The 16,147-nt window shown below is 36.0% G+C and overlaps 3 protein-coding genes across 8 annotated transcripts; 1 reads left to right on the top strand and 2 right to left on the bottom strand.

Annotated features, from left to right (window-relative positions):
• The first annotated feature begins 414 nt into the window (after nt 1-414).
• On the top strand, nt 415-5,957 carry LOC118034004 (uncharacterized). 4 transcript variants are annotated; one of them, XM_073407186.1, is made up of 9 exons: nt 415-653; nt 798-1,016; nt 1,106-1,279; nt 1,384-1,511; nt 2,590-2,918; nt 3,772-4,317; nt 4,556-5,085; nt 5,290-5,427; nt 5,538-5,957. In XM_073407186.1, exons 1-7 carry the CDS (start codon nt 534-536, stop codon nt 4,573-4,575), a joined length of 1,536 nt encoding a protein of 511 aa, XP_073263287.1. In that variant the 5' UTR covers nt 415-533; the 3' UTR covers nt 4,576-5,085; nt 5,290-5,427; nt 5,538-5,957. The 4 variants fall into 4 exon arrangements, with proteins under 4 accessions (XP_073263287.1, XP_073263288.1, XP_073263286.1 ...); XM_073407187.1 differs by lacking the exons at nt 5,290-5,427; nt 5,538-5,957 and having other exon boundaries at nt 4,542-4,685; XM_073407185.1 differs by lacking the exons at nt 5,290-5,427; nt 5,538-5,957 and having other exon boundaries at nt 417-653; nt 3,772-4,574.
• Nucleotides 4,871-8,067, bottom strand: LOC118034005 (protein HEADING DATE REPRESSOR 1). Its single transcript, XM_035039148.2, has 3 exons — nt 7,831-8,067; nt 5,450-5,775; nt 4,871-5,364 (listed from the first exon to the last, which is right to left on the bottom strand). The coding sequence occupies exons 1-3, from the start codon at nt 7,949-7,951 to the stop codon at nt 5,146-5,148; spliced, it is 666 nt and encodes a 221-aa protein (XP_034895039.1). The 5' UTR covers nt 7,952-8,067; the 3' UTR covers nt 4,871-5,145.
• Nucleotides 8,068-9,963: 1,896 nt separating this feature from the next.
• LOC118034007 (uncharacterized) lies at nt 9,964-15,171 on the bottom strand. 3 transcript variants are annotated; one of them, XM_035039151.2, is made up of 4 exons: nt 15,095-15,171; nt 13,004-14,481; nt 10,989-11,663; nt 9,964-10,454 (listed from the first exon to the last, which is right to left on the bottom strand). In XM_035039151.2, exons 2-4 carry the CDS (start codon nt 14,466-14,468, stop codon nt 10,231-10,233), a joined length of 2,364 nt encoding a protein of 787 aa, XP_034895042.1. In that variant the 5' UTR covers nt 14,469-14,481; nt 15,095-15,171; the 3' UTR covers nt 9,964-10,230. The 3 variants fall into 3 exon arrangements, with proteins under 3 accessions (XP_034895042.1, XP_034895041.1, XP_034895043.1); XM_035039150.2 differs by having other exon boundaries at nt 13,004-14,558; nt 15,095-15,164; XM_035039152.2 differs by having other exon boundaries at nt 13,004-14,104; nt 15,095-15,163.
• Between the last annotated feature and the right edge of the window lie 976 nt (nt 15,172-16,147).

A 16,147-nucleotide genomic window follows, 5' to 3' on the forward strand; every position in this document is an offset into this window, starting at 1 on the left:
CACATACAAGTTGGCAATTCTTATCCACAAAGCATGCTCATTTTCATATAAATATACTTGTCACTCCAACCCTACCAGATTCTTACACGTTTCACCTCTACCCAATCACATCTCTTCCTTTTCTAGGAAATATCGCTAAAACGACAAAAGACAACTAGTGTAGAACTTTCTTGAACCGGGTCCACATTTATCAAAAACAAAAATAGCAGCGCACGTGTACGTCACGTGACAGAGGCACCACATGATGCATCTCCTCCCACGCAAACAATTCGAATTACGAACCAACCCTCCCTCTACTTCTCATTTGAAGGGTACATTAGTCATTCTTGCAGCCACCAAGTTCCCATTTAACCGGAATGAACACGTGCCGATCCTATTCAGGCACGTAACTGCCACAACAGTATAAAAGGGAAACCAAAATTGTTGTTGTTTCAGCATAGAGTTTTGGATGAAGAAACGAGAGAGCTTTCGGTTCTGTTAGTTAAAGAAGAACTAGAGTTAACCCACTGAGTTTCTAAGAGGGTAGGATTCAGATGGTTCAGTCAATGAGTTCCTTAAGCAGAAAAGCAGCAGTGAAGCTGGAAGCTGATGATTCCTTGGAGGATCAACTCAGTCCGCTTCACAAACGTTCAAAACTTGATCCTTCTTTACAGGTTTCTCTCTATCTCTCGCTTTCACTTTCTCAATAACCAAACACAACTAAATTTGTTATCTTTTTTGGTGTGCTTGAGTTTCTATGATTGGATTAATTATGAGGTTTTTTTTTTTGGTTGGTTGATTGATTTGTTTGAGGGCAGGTGATGAACCCAGATGCAGTACTGTATAATACACTTGAAGAGCCAAGTCCAATTGGCTTGACACTGAAAAAGAGTCCATCTTTTTTGGATTTGATTCAAATGAAGTTATCTCAGCAAAACACCAGTACCATGTTGTCAAAGAAACCTAGTAGTGCTGCTGCTGATAAGCTTAAAGCTTCAAACTTCACTGCTTCACTTCTAAAAATAGGGAGTTGGGAGGTATGCAAATTAATCTCTATACTTTTTTAATTGAGTATTCGGTGTTTATACGTTTCGTATTTTTAAATTCTGATTTTTTTTTTAATTAGTGTAAGTCAAGATACGAAGGGGATTTGGTGGCAAAGTGTTATTTTGCTAAGCATAAACTTGTTTGGGAAGTGCTTGATGGTGGTCTTAAGAATAAGATTGAAATTCAGTGGTCAGATATTGTGGCTATCAAGGCAAACTTTCCTGATGATGGACCAGAAACCTTGGATGTAGTGGTATTTTTCTTCTCTTTTGATCAAAATCATATGCTTGTATAATACATGCCCCTTCTTACTGCTCAAACACACATGTAATCTTAATAATGATGGTGGTGATGGAGGGTTGTATGTGTTTGGCGCAGCTGGCTAGACAACCTCTTTTCTTTAGAGAGACAAATCCACAACCTAGGAAGCATACTTTGTGGCAGGCAACATCAGATTTTACTGGTGGACAAGCTAGCATACACAGGTACTGATACTATGCTTAAGCTGTGAATATGAGGGGAATTTACTTATGCTGTTTTCCTCATGGATTGAAATATCTGGTGGTTACAGTATTGGTGCTTTTAATTATATCATCTAGAGTCTATTTTCTTTTCCCTTTTTTCTTTCTTGGCAAAACCGCTAGTCTATAAAAATGAACACGTTGTCATACATGGCTTTAAATATTCATCACGATTCTGCTATTCTGTAAAAGGGTTTCAATGTTTCAATGTTTTTCTTTGTTAGGACTATAAATTAATTTCGTCTTAAAGTCTGGGGATTTATGGTTCTGTTCTTTCATCTTTTATGTTCATTTCCACGACATGTGCCAGGGGTTTGTTTAGGGGGTGCTTTTCACCCAAAGAAGCAACAAAACGAACCCTCACGATGAGGCTTCTCAATGAGGTGCTCTTGAAAAAGAGCTTGACCTTATTTTTATTTTTTTTAAATTGTTTTTTTTTTTTGGCACAGCCACCTGAATTTGTTTCTCCATTTCAGTAATGTTATGGGAGATGCTAGAAATTTTCAACATTCGACTGAATAGGATGAGCTTGGTTCAGGCTATTGGAAATCTAGCATCATGTCAGGCTATTGGATCTGGAGCATTGATGGGTCCATCTAGTAAATTGATTTCTTGGTTATATTTTGGATGGTTTCTTAGTGTTCTAAGATGATTTGAAATCCAGTCAGATGGCAATGCACATTGTGTACGAGATTTTATAATTTTCTTCAAACCTCTGTTATTTAACTCCTTGTGTTGGTTAAAGTAGACTCCTATGCCCATCTGATGTGGAGGGATCACCCCTTCTGTTCGAGACTTCTGACATACTGTAATCATGATCAAGTCTTCCCCTCTGTACACCACATGGTGTAGCTTCGACCATGAAGTGTCTTTTTCTTACTACCACATTGCCTAGATGTGAACTAGAGCTTTATTGCTTCATTGTTGGAAGATTCAATTTGTTTATGGTGTGTAGAAGACACTGCTAATGATTATTTCCTTAACATTTTGCTCTTTCATTTGATTCAAACCTTGAATGCTGATTTTCTGTCTTCTTACTTAGGCGGCATTTTCTCCAGTGCCAGCAAGGCTTCATGGGCAAGCATTATGAAAAACTTATTCAATGTGATCCTCGTCTCAACTTTCTTAGTCAACAGCTAGAAATTATATTAGAATCTCCATATTTTGTGCAAAGAGTTTCTGCATTCAGCGACTTGCATGAATCTGGCAAAGGGTTTGATTCAGAAGTTGAGGATAGACCAGCTGTTTTTGCTCTGCAGGACGCAGGACCACCATCTGGAGTTCTTTCATCTTCCTTGAATAATGAATGCCAAGGTTTAACATGTCAGTCTCCTGAAAATATTTCCCAGCAAACTTCTTCAACTACCTTAGGTAAGATATAATCCTAAATCTGAATATATTGATGAAAATGATGGTAAAAGGTTTTCTGCTCTTGTCATCTGTTGTCATTATTTTTCCTAATCCTAAGAACCCTTATATGTTTGCTTTAGAAGCAATCAGATGTATCTGATCTGATTTAATGTCTATTGTTTAACAATTATGGTGGACTGCAACTGCCAATATATCTTTTGCAGTTTGAATGAGTAATGATCACTAACTGATACAGTTCCAGTAGTGCATTGATAACTGTGAGGAGCCAGAGTTGCCTCACTGTCATTACTTCAGAATCTGGGCTAGTTGGGAATAATACGCGTATTGTTAATGGAAAAGTTGATCACGTATCATGAGAATCTATAGCTGTAAACTCTGAAGGAACTAAAGCGCTTCAGTTATACTAGCTGCTACAATTAGTTACTTGTTGGACAAAGGTTCCAAATAATCAGTCAATCAACTATATATGATCTAGCTTTTATAGAAGCTGGGAGTAATTCATCTGTCAAACTAAAGTGAAGTCTTCACATAAAGTTTGTGGTCCGTCATAGTATGAAATGACATGCTCCTAGTACAGGCATGTAAGCTCCTCAGCTGACCTTTTTGCTAAGCCTAGCTCATATTAAGCATCGTTGGTATCTTCAAGAACCATCTTTTAATCTTGTTTAACTGTGTGATAAAATTGCTTTCTGCTCTGTCAAATCTTTTGATCTATATAGCCGTTAAACCTTCATGGCTGACATTATTAAGATCAGTATCTGGAATGGAACACTTTCTTGTGGATTTATTTGCTATGTTTTTAAACTCTTTATCTTGCCTACTGCAATCTTTCTAATTTGCCTCTCATTTCTAGTAATGGAAACCCATGCATTTGAAGAAACCAGGAGCAACAGAACAGGAGAACAGAAGTTACCAAGCAATTGTGATCAAATTAAAGTGCCTGGACTTCATCCATCCATCTCAATGAGCGACCTTGTGAACCACATTGGACATTGCATTTCAGAACAGATGACCTCTGGAAATTCTATCCTCTCTGGTGGTGACATAAAGAGCAGTGACATTCTAGATGAAATTACTCAATACTTGCTTGGAGACTCTCAAGTTATGTCAGCCTCGGATGAGCAATCTGTCCTGTCAAGGGTCAATTCTCTTTGCTGCCTACTGCAGAAGGATCCTGCAACAGCTCGGGACTTGCAGGCAAAGAGTCTCAGAAATCTTGATGTGGATCATGATAAGAGAATAAACGAAACAAATTCAGCCACTGCATCGGCGTGTCAAAGCAAATTTGTAGAGGGTTTTCCCGCACCTGAGGGAGAGGCCAGTAATGTTTCCATTTGCAAGCAGGCACCAGCCATGTCAAGGAAGGACTCGGTTGGAGAGCTACTTCTTAATCTTCCAAGTATTGCTTCTCTGCCACAATTTTTATTCAATATATAGGAAGATTGTGAAAATGAAGTGGTATAGTGATATAATTTGCCTCTTTCAACTTGTACAACTCGGGGATTCAGAAATGGATATTGATGAAGAATTCTCGGATGTTCATGTGGGGATACTGGTGTCCATAGTGTTTGAACTAGTGTTTTCTTTGTACAACCTTCTGCAATCTTAACAGTTTATGTAAAGCTTGGTGTTTGTAGGGGATCACAACCTTTTGTAGCCCTAATAGTGCACGTGGAATGTGGTGTTGGCAGCGTTTTCAACAGTAGAGCACCTTCTATGCAACCTTGTCCAAGGGGCACATCAATCAGGATAACAATTTCTTGCTCATTTTTCTATTACTTTGAGAAAACATCTTTGATGGCGGCTATAGTGGCAGCATGCCATTTACTGGAAACCAGGAGATAAAAATATGCCACATGAAACCACACAGAGCGCATGCCAAAATGGGTAGGACAGGATTTGGTGTCAAAGTAACCAGCGAAAGATAAATCAGAATTGCGAGCGCAACAAAAGGGCAGAAGAATTGCTAGCCACATAATTGATCTAAATATTGTTAGCCACGAGGCATCAACACATGAACAAATTACCAGAGGCCTGTATGCATTTACAAGATAGGAAGGAGACACGACTACAAACAGCAACAAGCGTGCACAAGGTGCAACCATTTCAGCAGATACAGTAACATGACCTCCAACAAATATTTGGACAAAACCGCGTGTATGTTCATGTATGAATTCTTCTAACTTTCCCCAACAAACCTACAAAAAGAATAAATAATCAAACATATTTAAGGTTCATCAGGACCTTCATTCTCCAGATCTTCATCGCCCATTGGCTCATTTTCCTGTAGCATGTTCATAAGCATTGATATCTGGTCTTGCAGCATAGCTTTCTCTCTCTCTACCTCAGCACGTTTACTTTTTTCTTGCAGAAGTTGGAGTTGGAGATGTTCTAGACACCGTGCATCTTCTTCCAACTGCTCATTTAGGCCATCAATTTCTCGGTCCTGCAAGAATCATCCAATGCTAGGTCAATCTGCACATGCTGCTATGAAAGCGATGCATAAGAGGTTAGGTTTATGAAGCCAATACCTTTCTGTTCATTTCGTGCACAGCAATCCTCCTCATGCTCTCAACAACATCTACATTAACAAGCTTTCGCTTCTTTCCAATTAACCAGCCCTTGGGATAGCTTGCAGCATCAAAATCTGGAGGAGGGAGTAGGGATTCTGCAGATGATCTCTTGCCATTGATATTTGTTACAGGTTCCAACGGTTCAAAGAGGGCCTTTCGACGTTCAGAAAGCTCTCGAGTTAGATTTTGGTCCTGCATCTTTTCATCATTGGAAGATTCCTCCTGCTTGTTGGGTGTTTCATTAACATTGTCCTCAGTTACCTTGTCTAAATTCCTCCCGCTAGCTGTTGGAAAGAAGTTACCATTCTAGTTCCAAATAGTTTTAGAAGCATGGAAGATCTATATTATACATATCATGGCCACTCAAAGATGTAACAAGTCCATATAAACTACAACTATCTGCAGTGCTCATCATTTTAACCTTGAAAGAGCCATAAACAATGGAACATTTATGCTATTATGTTCATTGACCGAACAAAACTGTAAACCTATGTGGCCAAACCATGTATGGTGGTATACATCACATTTTTTTATGCTCTATAGGAGCATAGGCAAACATAAAGAGAAATGCATGGAATCTACAATCCACGCTTGGCTCTTTTGTACTAAAACCAAGTTTTAAGTAAATTGGATTTTACCAAAGCACAAGGATGTTTTTCCTTTTTGGCATTGATATACTCATGCAAAGGGCATTGCAATTTACCAAACTAATCAAAGAAGAAACAAAATGGGATAGCATCAATGTCTCAACACTGATTAGATGTCCGTGATTAAAAAAGTGATTGAAAGTAGGTTTTGGCTTGTTTTTTATTAAAATTTGAATTTTTTGTACTTTAAATTAATTTTTTAAAAATATTTTTAGATCGTTTTGACATACCGATGTTAAAATAAAAAATTTTATTTTAATATTTTTTCTAAGAAAAAACACTTTGAAAAGCAAACGCTACTACACTTTTAAAAATAAATTTTAAAAAATAAAAAAAATATTATTTTAATATATATTTTTTTTAAAAAAATACTTTAAAAAACAATCATTACTATATTTTCAAACATTCTTTAAGATAATTTTTCATTTTCTAAGTAGCCATTTCTTTTAGAACAGTTACCTTCTGCTAATTACTGACGTATTTGCCAAGAACTCAATTCATCTTCTTTCTAAATGGTAATAATACAATTACTTTATCTAGGAAACTATTGAAACAGTACTTCTCCATACCCTCTTTCTTGAAAGATGTTAGCACAGATGGAAAAAAAAAAAGAAAAAAAAAGAAAAACACAAAATCATTATATCCTAGTCACCATGTTTTTCCATTTTCAAAATATCTGAAGTTGCTTCCAAGGTTGAGAGAGTGTTAGCTTCTCTCTGTGGGTGCTTTTTTAAAATATATTTGAAAAAAAATATTAAATTGATATTTGATATTTTTTTAATGTTTTTTTATATGTTAATATTAAAAATTAAAAAAATATTTTAATATATTTTTAAATAAAAACACGGCAAGCCAGCTCTAAAAAGCCTAAGAAGGGTTAACACAATACCATTGACAAAGCATAAATCACGGGTTCATCAACCAAGATTGTTACAATTATTAAGTATGAGTAATAAAGCAAAAATGGAGAGGTTCATCACCTTTGCCTCTAGGAGAGGTAGGCCATGGGTTAGTTGACTAAGAAATTGACTCTAATTATAAAATCCACCCCAAAAAGTTGAAACACAAACAGGATACCATCCTTAATAATTGGAGATGTCTTGGTGGTGATCTTGTAAGAAAACAGTAACAGAAAAGAAAATGGATGTAATAATAATAGTAATAATGATAATAATACTAGGAAAGAGAGCAATTGGTAATCCATAGCCAGAAGCCAGTGAATTAACTTACAAGCAAACTAAACAAGTCTTGTGTAAGCAAACAACAAGTCATCACAAACTGTTCTTTGTCTCCATGTCTCTCTCCCTCTACCTCGAATTAACCAACAAATGTCAAAGCTATAATCTTTGCCTCCTTAGAGAGGGAAGGTTATGGTTAATAATCATGATTTTGTTCTCTAGTCAAAGGATCTGTTCTTGTTCTCAAGAGGAATGTTAGAATTAAGCTTCTAAATGTCTAAAAATGAAACCTTTGACACAGATCTTTCAACACCAAGCAACAAGAACTAGGATTATTTACTAATATCAAATTTCAAGACATGGGTTTGATAGATATATTTGTATACCATGCAAACATAACAAACAGGACTGGATTCAAGCACCTTCCTTCACTTTCTCTCTCTTATTTTCTAAGAAAGCAAACAGAAAGAATAAAAAAAGGCCAAAAAGAAGAAGACAGCTTGATAGGCACTACCTGATCTCTTTCTAGATTTCCAAAAGATCCTAGTCGAAGAGACTGGGGAGAAGCCATTCAAAGGTTCAACTTCAACCATCCTCACATCCTTGGTTTTATTATTATCGTCCTCCTTTTCCATTGAAGAAGATGAAAACTTTCTTTTACTCTCAAGAACTATGAACACCAAGGTCTCTCTTTGCTTATAGAGAGAGAGAGAGAGAGACGGAGAGAGGTTCCAGTGGAAATGAAGATAGCTAGACAACAAGCAGTGTCCGTTTCAACTTTCTTTCTGTTATTTGTACTTCTAAATTTTTGAAGTAAACTACATTCCAATCCCCATGTATTTCATAATGTTCCTTTCAGTCCTCATAGTCTTAAAAAAACTCCAATTGTCAGTCTCATAGTTTTTTCCAATATAACTTTTTGGGATGATTTAGATTTGCCTTAGTATTTTAGGGTTTTTAAAGATGGAAAATGCTAACCTACATACTCCTTGGACAAGTTACCACAGTGCCCAAGTTTTCTTAGACACAATTGCCTATGTATAATATATATTTTGTTAATTTCCTAGTATGTTTATAAATATTAATGTTTACTAAGATCCACTTTACTTTTAAGAAAATAAAAATGTAATAATTATAAATAGTATTAGCATGAAAATAATAACATTGCCATCGTCTGGAGATATTAAAAAATACAATGCATATTAATTTTAGAATCTGTAGAATTAGTCAAGTTGCACACAAGCTGACTCGGACACCTACGTTAATAAAAAATATACAATGCATAAGGACAATTATTATAAAAAATATTAAACACAATGTTAATCTACTCAATTAGATTAACATTTTCCTTTAAAGATTTGGTGAAAATATTAAGAAATTCAGTGACAATTGTGTTAAAAAAAAACTAGGCACCAACTAGGCAAGCATTTTCCTTTAAAGATTTGGTGGATTACTATCACATAAAAATAAAATAAAAAACATGATTTATAGAAGGAAAGGCTGAGAAAATAATAAAAGAAAAGGTTAGAAAAGAGTGACAAGCAATTTTATATAAGGACCAAATTATAATATTAATGAAATACAGGGATTAAAATACAGTTGACCAATCTTGGGGGACAATAACTAATGAGGTAGCATCAAGGTTGATTCTGGTTGTTGTTTATTTGAACGGTGAGCTATAGGGTGGAAGATTTTAAGCTAACAGTTGTCTAATGTGGGTCCCATTATCTATTTTCTGAGTGTTTTACTTCTTCCATGTGTTATGTTATTTAGCCTGTCTTTATTTGCTTGGTTTTATTTTTTTATTTTATTTTTTTGCCTCTTGTTTTGGGTTTGTTTTAACTTTTAACCCCCTATTTTAATTTCTAAAATAGTTGCTGCAAACACTATTAGGTTCAACTCTTAAAAGAGAGTTGATGTAATATAATCCGATTAATTTAATATAATCTGATTAAGAATACAGATTGATTTTTTTTTAATAAGTGTTTTTTAATTTAAAAATGGTATTATTTTGCTTTATTTTAAAAAATAAATTAAGTTGGAATCTTCGATGACCTATAACCTAAAGCTTGTGTCGAGTTAAAACCCGGGTTGCGTTTAATATTTATGATTGCAAATTATATTCCAGCCCCAGTTTTGATACAAAATGTTACAAGCAAGAAAGGCATATCCCATGACGCATGGGGATATTTTTTTTTCTCGGAAAATGGAATCTTGAAAGAGAGAGCAAACTCAGAAGTCAGAACCCCACAATATGTAACCGCTAATCCACCGACTGACCTTGGATCAGGACCGGTAGGCAGGCAGTAGCTCCATTTATGTTTTGTTTTCTCTTGATTTTGACTTCAGGTATTGGTTCGGTTGGTGAGTGGAAAGGGTTGAGGGGCTTAGCCTTACGGCTTAACGTGAACCATTGGCAGGCTCGGCTGGGCTGATATTGAGGCCAGTCCAGTCTCGCAGGCTTGCATGTCTTCGTCACAGAAGTAATTGGAAAACAAAAAATCTAATGGTATGGCCGAATTGTGTGATGGAAGGTTAGCATTAATATAAAATTAAGGGCAAAAACAACTGATGTAGTAAAAAATTATGAGAAAGCAATCGCAAGCAAACCACCTTTGTCAACAGAATCTCGAAAACAAACTTCAGCTATAGAATGTTTAAAGGATGCGTTATATTGATCATGAAGTGTCCTCTACTAGATTGATTTTAAATGGTGTTGTAATTTGTACCAGTAATGTCATCTGCTGTACACAGTTAAAAGAATTGTAGCTAGCTATTTAATATAGTCGCTCTTCTCCAAAACTTAGAGTTTCCCTCTATATGCTATATCAAGAAGACTAATGCTAGCAGGACTGAACAAAAAGAAAAAAAGAAAAGAAAAAAACATGGAGGACATGAATGATCATGGTGAGAGCTAGTTCTTGTCACCCAAGGCACAAGGAATACATGGAGGATTCTCTGCATCGCTTCCGGTAGTAATACGCTCCAAGCAGAAAGCATGAAAGTGGTGGTGGCATGGCAAGACAGCAACAGGTTGTGGATTCACTGGTTGTTCCACTGGCCCTTCTGGGGTGAATGAGAGATCCCTCTTGCATATAAAACACTGGTGTCCACTTAGTTGAGGAGTTTTTTCTGGATCTGCAATAAAGAGCATCATCATTACTTGTTACCATCCATATCATTGCTAACATCATTAATATCAAAGCACATTTGTAGCAGGAGTTTGATTGAATTGAATAGAACACAGCCTCTGCTGTCAGGTGCCCATAACATTAGGTATTTGAAACATGTCCCAGGAAAACCAGGATGAATCAGTTCCCAGCTGAAGGACAAATCTCCAGTGTTCAATAAACCATGTTACAAAAGGCTCCACAAATATTTTGTTGCTGTCCAAGAAGGTCCTCAAGTAAATTGACAGATACAACGAGCATTGGATAAAAATAAAAATCCAGAGAATAACCTGTCAGGCCTTACTCACGCAAGGCAAATGTTGCTTGCCATACAGGCTGCTATGGAATGAACAGGAAAAAAATACATCATGCTCATCATAAATAAAGGCTAAATGAAAAACGACCTAGTAAAAAACAGTGTCAATTAGAAATGAAAAAAATGGGTACTCAACAACTAAAGACAACTGTCACAAAAAAATTCAGCCTAACTCTTGAGATATACCTTGCCATTTTATGTGATCAGGTGCTTTTGTACCGGGCAAGGGTGGAACATGATGGGAAAGGGGTGGTCGACCAGATGTATTTTGGGCCAAGAGTTGGCGAATTGTAGGCTTCAGGGCCAAGTTTGGGTGAATAGTTTGGATTAGCAATTGGCTTGAAAGAGGAGTCCCAGCCAGAGGTGTGTTGGGTGGAGCTCGGGTCAAATTCAGAGCAACCTGCGCTAGGAGTGGATGATTTGTTTGGACTAGGGCTGAGTTGGGAGGAGTCCAAGCCAGAGGTGAGTGAGGTGGAGTCATTTGGGCCAAATTCGAAGCACACTGAGCTAGGTTTCTGTAAGCTGCTTGAACTGGTGGTGGTCTCAAGTGAGGAATCTGAACCAGAGCTGGTGCATTAATTTGTGACACATCTGGAGGAGATTGGATTATGTATGGGCGAGCTAGTTGGACAGAGGGCGGCCTCAAGGAAGGAGTCCAAGCCAGAGGCAGTGGTGCGTGAGGTGAAGCAATTTGAGCCATATTTGGAGTAGACAAGTGACTGGAAGCTCTAGAAACTCTGAACTTTCGGCGTAAAGCCTCGGGAGTAGCAAGAGAAGATTCACCCGCACCCCTCTTACATGATGGTCTACAAGGAACACTGGATGCCTGAGCAGGTGCATTTGCTGCTGGGATTACCTGACCTGTAAGTTAAAAAATTAACACCAATAATAATAGCACATGATTCAAAACAACAGCTAAGTCAAGCTAGATGCTAATTTATAGTACTAGAAGAAGATTCAGAAAAACTTCAGGACAGCTTGACAGGAGCTTGAGCAGCTTAGCTGCAAGCAATAGCAAGGGAAAGTAGGCAAATGAATTAAGTAACACACTTTACCACCCGAGCCCAATTTGTGTCCAGAATATGATATTGTGAACATGAATTCTAAGAACTACGAATCCAAAATAAATCAGCAGAATCATCATCTAAAGCTGTTTGTTATCATCATCATTCATATTCTGTAGGTAAATCAGCTGCAATGAAACCATATGGCTGATAATATGAACAACATGAATCTCTCAGCATCCCAACTATGACACTTGTGGCTTTCATCAAGCCAAACGAGCATTATAAATTGATGGTTACTATTAAGGATCAAAACATCATTTACTATGAGAAAATGAGTTTAAGACACATAGAGACATGCACGCCAAAGCTGTGATTTTAGTGCAGAAAACGAAGGATGCCTTTGCATGTTAAACTCCAAATTTCTAAGAAAACAGACTGCTTTCAGTGAATTGAGCAGCACCTGTTTAGCTCCAAAAGGCTGAATTGCTGGAAGTTCAGCAATTATCAATCAGCAAATAACTAATTAAACATCAGTTATGACTTTCTGCTAGCCTAATGGTTAGATTAAGGATTAAAAAATCCATTAGAGGAAAAACACACACAAAAAAAAAAAAAAAAAAAAAAAAACAGAGGTGGGGAAAGAGTAGCAAATAATTATACCTCCTTTGGACACGACAAGTAACCTCCACTATATATACACAGACCCCTTACATCTTTTTCTGGGATCATAGTTGAGCTACTGGCTACCACCATTTCAAAACTTCATACCACTTCCCAGATTGTATTTACTCTCAAACTCTCCTCTTTCATTGATTCACCATAAAACAAAAGAAAAAAAAATAATTGATACAATCCTGAAGAAGAACACCGTAATCATTTAAAGGGCAGAGATCAACTGCAATTTGGGACACCTAAATTAAACTTAAAACTTGGCAATGAAAGAAACAAAGAATAGCTTGCTGATTGTTCATCATGATCAGACATTTAACTAATTCAGGACAAGGTTATTTAGATTTTTATACTTAATGATTTGACGACCATTCTCAACTTTCAAAATTCCTCATTGATTATTTAAAAAGGAAAAACGCAAACAAACAAATGTCAAAGTAAATAAAGTAGAAACCTACTATTTAGAAGCTCTATCTCAATTCATAGTTAGATCTTAAGTGGAATACTTAGAACTCAATAATTCACCTGATTGACTCTGTCTACTGTTGCTACTGGTGAACCCTACAAAAGGAACAACCAGAGAAGGTTCAGGTGAGAGGTTCATGAGAGTTCCTGTGTGAGGATACTGTCTTTGGTCAGAAGAACTTTGAGTAGCATTCCTAATGAAACAATATGATTGCAACCCAGTTTCCCCGTGTCCATAATCAGGTATCCCAACTTGATTTCTATTATGTAGTATTAAGGGCTCAGTGGGAAAACCCCGAAAACCTGTACTAGGATTTACATTTGAAAATCTTGCATTCGCATTCGCTTTGGGTCCTGAGCTCCAGTTGCTTGAAATAGAATGATAATGTTGCCTATCTGCTAAAAGCGACAAAGTCCTACCACCCTCATTCTGAGATAGTCTAGGAAGCTGCTCTACATTCTGCAGTTGACTAGAAAATCCATCCACATTTGGTGTTTGAGGAGAAATCCCATCCACACTCTGCATTTGATTGGAAAACCCACCAATATTCGGCAGCAGGTTAGAAAATTCAACAACATTCTGCACTTGTTGAAAAGCCCTACCTGCATTTTGCACTACCCTAGAAAGCCCATCAACATTCTGTGTGAGGCTGGAAAATCCACTGTCATTCGAAGCATTATTATTGAATCCTCCAGCATTGTTTTGAATAGTAGAAAAATTCCCAGTCATCTTTGAAGAAGAGCTCAAAGAACTTATATCATCCTTTTGACCACATAAAGCACTTGAATAGGGAAGAGCAGCCTCATTATACTTAAGAGTGCCATATCTGCTGGAGACATTAGAAGTATACCTGGGCTCCGCATTAGATCCAACTCCCAGCTTCAAAGAACTCCCATCAAGGATTTGAGGATGACTAGACCGAGCTGCACTTGTGTTGACAATGTTATTAATTACCCCTCTTCCACTAGTTGAGTTATGCGTTGCCATAGGTGTGCTAGCTCCCCTTTCTCGAATTAGGGAAGACTTGTGCACATCACTATTTTTTGCTTCTGCAGCCTCACTATGCATTTCTGAGCCTCTAGCCACGTCGCTCCTGGCACTATCAACTTTTCTGTGTATCTTGGAGTTCTGAAGACCATCATAAATCTTACTAGCAACATCTGTTAAGGCACATGAGGGAAAACAATCAACTGGTTCGTTCACATTCCCTTCCAAGAGTGAAATATCTGGAACTGGCCTATATAAGTAATCATGGTCAAATGCAGTACGGTCAGAGAAATTGAACTGGGAAAAATCATTCATCATACGGATGGCAGGCAATGGCATTTCCTGAGCATAATGTTGAGGCATTCCCTGCATATCCCCAGTTTGGAAAAAAGGAAATGGTGGCAACCGATCATCAAGAATCTCATTATGGCCAGCAGGTGAATTAGTTAGATCATGAGCCCCAACTTTTTCATTCCTTTGCGGAGTAGAACTAGGATTTGCTAATTTATCTCCTTGTTTTGGCTTTTCACTTGCCATTGCATAACTAGTTCTGGACAAAGGATGAGTGCAATCGGATGTACACATTACTAGAAGGATATACATAACTGAAATTTATGCAAAAATAGACTAGCAAAGGAAAAAAAATAGATTTTATAAGATATGATGAATTCTTTTTATCATAAAATAGATACAAAGGGGCAAAATTTGACAAAAAGAAAAAGAAAAAGAAAAAGAAAAAAGCTAGAGTCTTTGACAATAGACAACATCGAAACAAACACAGAGAATACTATAATCCTAAGATAAATTAAGCAGACAGTTCATGCAATCCTTGCCAAATAATCGAAGTTAACTAGCAGTAATATCAATCTGCCACATGATTCTAAAACAACAAAATATTCCTCAAACCACAGAGATTAATGGAGATAAAAACACCACACAAAACCCAAAACCCAAAACCCACGAATAAAAATCATACAAGAAGAAAAATTCACATCAAAACCTAATAATTCAAACAAGAAACCCAAGAAAATTCACAGATAAAAAAAAACCAACAAAAACCCAAATGTTATAAATCAACATAGTAAAAAATCGCACACAAAATACCAATCAAAGATAAATTTTTATTTATTTATTTAGGAAGAAGGAACAGAAAGGAGTCTTACCAGCAGTAGAGAAGAAGCGGAAGAAGAGATACAGTTTCTGTTGGAAGGAGAGAGTTTAGGATTTTGGCGCTTTAAGGCTCTGGCGAGAGAGAGAGAGAGAGGAGTTTTTAAAGGGTTCGGTTTGGGACCCACTTGTCCTTTTGCATTTTGCCACGTCATTTTGTGTTTAGCAACAGTTTTATCCTTATGGATTACTCCTTTAGTTTTAAATTTCTCAATGCTGTGCTTCTAGTTTTAAGAACATTCCAATTTTACCCCTAAATATTAAATAGCCTACCTTTTCAATTTTTTTTTGTATCGTATTTTTAAAAGCTTACCATCTCAGAGAAATAATAAGAGAAATAAAGAAAAAATAAAATAAAATATGAAGAAAAGGGAGTTTTGCACCAATTATTTAGCATTAAAGGATAAAATTGAATTTCTTAAGAAATTATTATTATTATAATATTGAGAAATTTTAAAGTATATAAGTAGAATTTGAATATTTATAAATCTATAAGAATAAAATATATTTTACCTATTTTTTATTTTGCTTATTATCATAATAGTATTACAAGCTTTGTTTAACCACATCTCAAAATTAACATTTAGAGATATTGATTTAATTCTAACCTAATAAATACTATTTATCTTGACTTGAAAGAATAAATATTTTTTTATGAATAAATTTTTAAAAAAGGAAAAATAATAAATTTCATTATTCATTTATGTGGTTGTAGGAAGAAAAAGAACACATGCAATATCGGATGCAATGAAGAAATCACTCTTTTTCTTGATTTGTCCATTGGAATTAGTAAAGACAACAGAATATATAGGTCAAGGTCGTCTTATATATATTTTTTTTTCTTGTTTTTTTTTTTTTTTTGAAATACAGCAAGATATCTCGATCGATCAGTCCTTCCAGAGATCGACAACTTTAGGTTTTTATTTTATTTTTATTTTTTTCCATAATAAATCTAAAGACAACATTATATGGTACGAAAGTTAGATTAATATATTATTTTGTGAATTTTCAAATATATAAATGATTTATTGAAAAAACTCCAAATTTTT

Source organism: Populus alba, chromosome 1 (genome assembly GCF_005239225.2).
Source record: "Populus alba chromosome 1, ASM523922v2, whole genome shotgun sequence".
Lineage (NCBI taxonomy): Eukaryota > Viridiplantae > Streptophyta > Magnoliopsida > Malpighiales > Salicaceae > Populus > Populus alba.

Bases quoted from the DNA above. Each gene is read 5' to 3' on its own strand.
- LOC118034004 (XM_073407185.1), top strand. From the start codon at position 534: ATGGTTCAGTCAATGAGTTCCTTAAGCAGAAAAGCAGCAGTGAAGCTG. The intron at 654-797 runs GTTTCTCTCTAT...GTTTGAGGGCAG, and splicing joins AACTTGATCCTTCTTTACAG to GTGATGAACCCAGATGCAGT. The intron at 2,919-3,771 runs GTAAGATATAAT...TCTCATTTCTAG, and splicing joins AACTTCTTCAACTACCTTAG to TAATGGAAACCCATGCATTT.
- LOC118034005 (XM_035039148.2), bottom strand. From the start codon at position 7,951: ATGGAAAAGGAGGACGATAATAATAAAACCAAGGATGTGAGGATGGTT. The intron at 5,776-7,830 runs GTAGTGCCTATC...TCTTTCCAACAG, and splicing joins GAAATCTAGAAAGAGATCAG to CTAGCGGGAGGAATTTAGAC. The intron at 5,365-5,449 runs GTATTGGCTTCA...TGATTCTTGCAG, and splicing joins TGCACGAAATGAACAGAAAG to GACCGAGAAATTGATGGCCT.
- LOC118034007 (XM_035039150.2), bottom strand. From the start codon at position 14,534: ATGTATATCCTTCTAGTAATGTGTACATCCGATTGCACTCATCCTTTG. The intron at 11,664-13,003 runs GTGAATTATTGA...TTTAACTTACAG, and splicing joins CAGTAGACAGAGTCAATCAG to GTCAGGTAATCCCAGCAGCA. The intron at 10,455-10,988 runs GTATATCTCAAG...TCTTTATTGCAG, and splicing joins TGATCACATAAAATGGCAAG to ATCCAGAAAAAACTCCTCAA.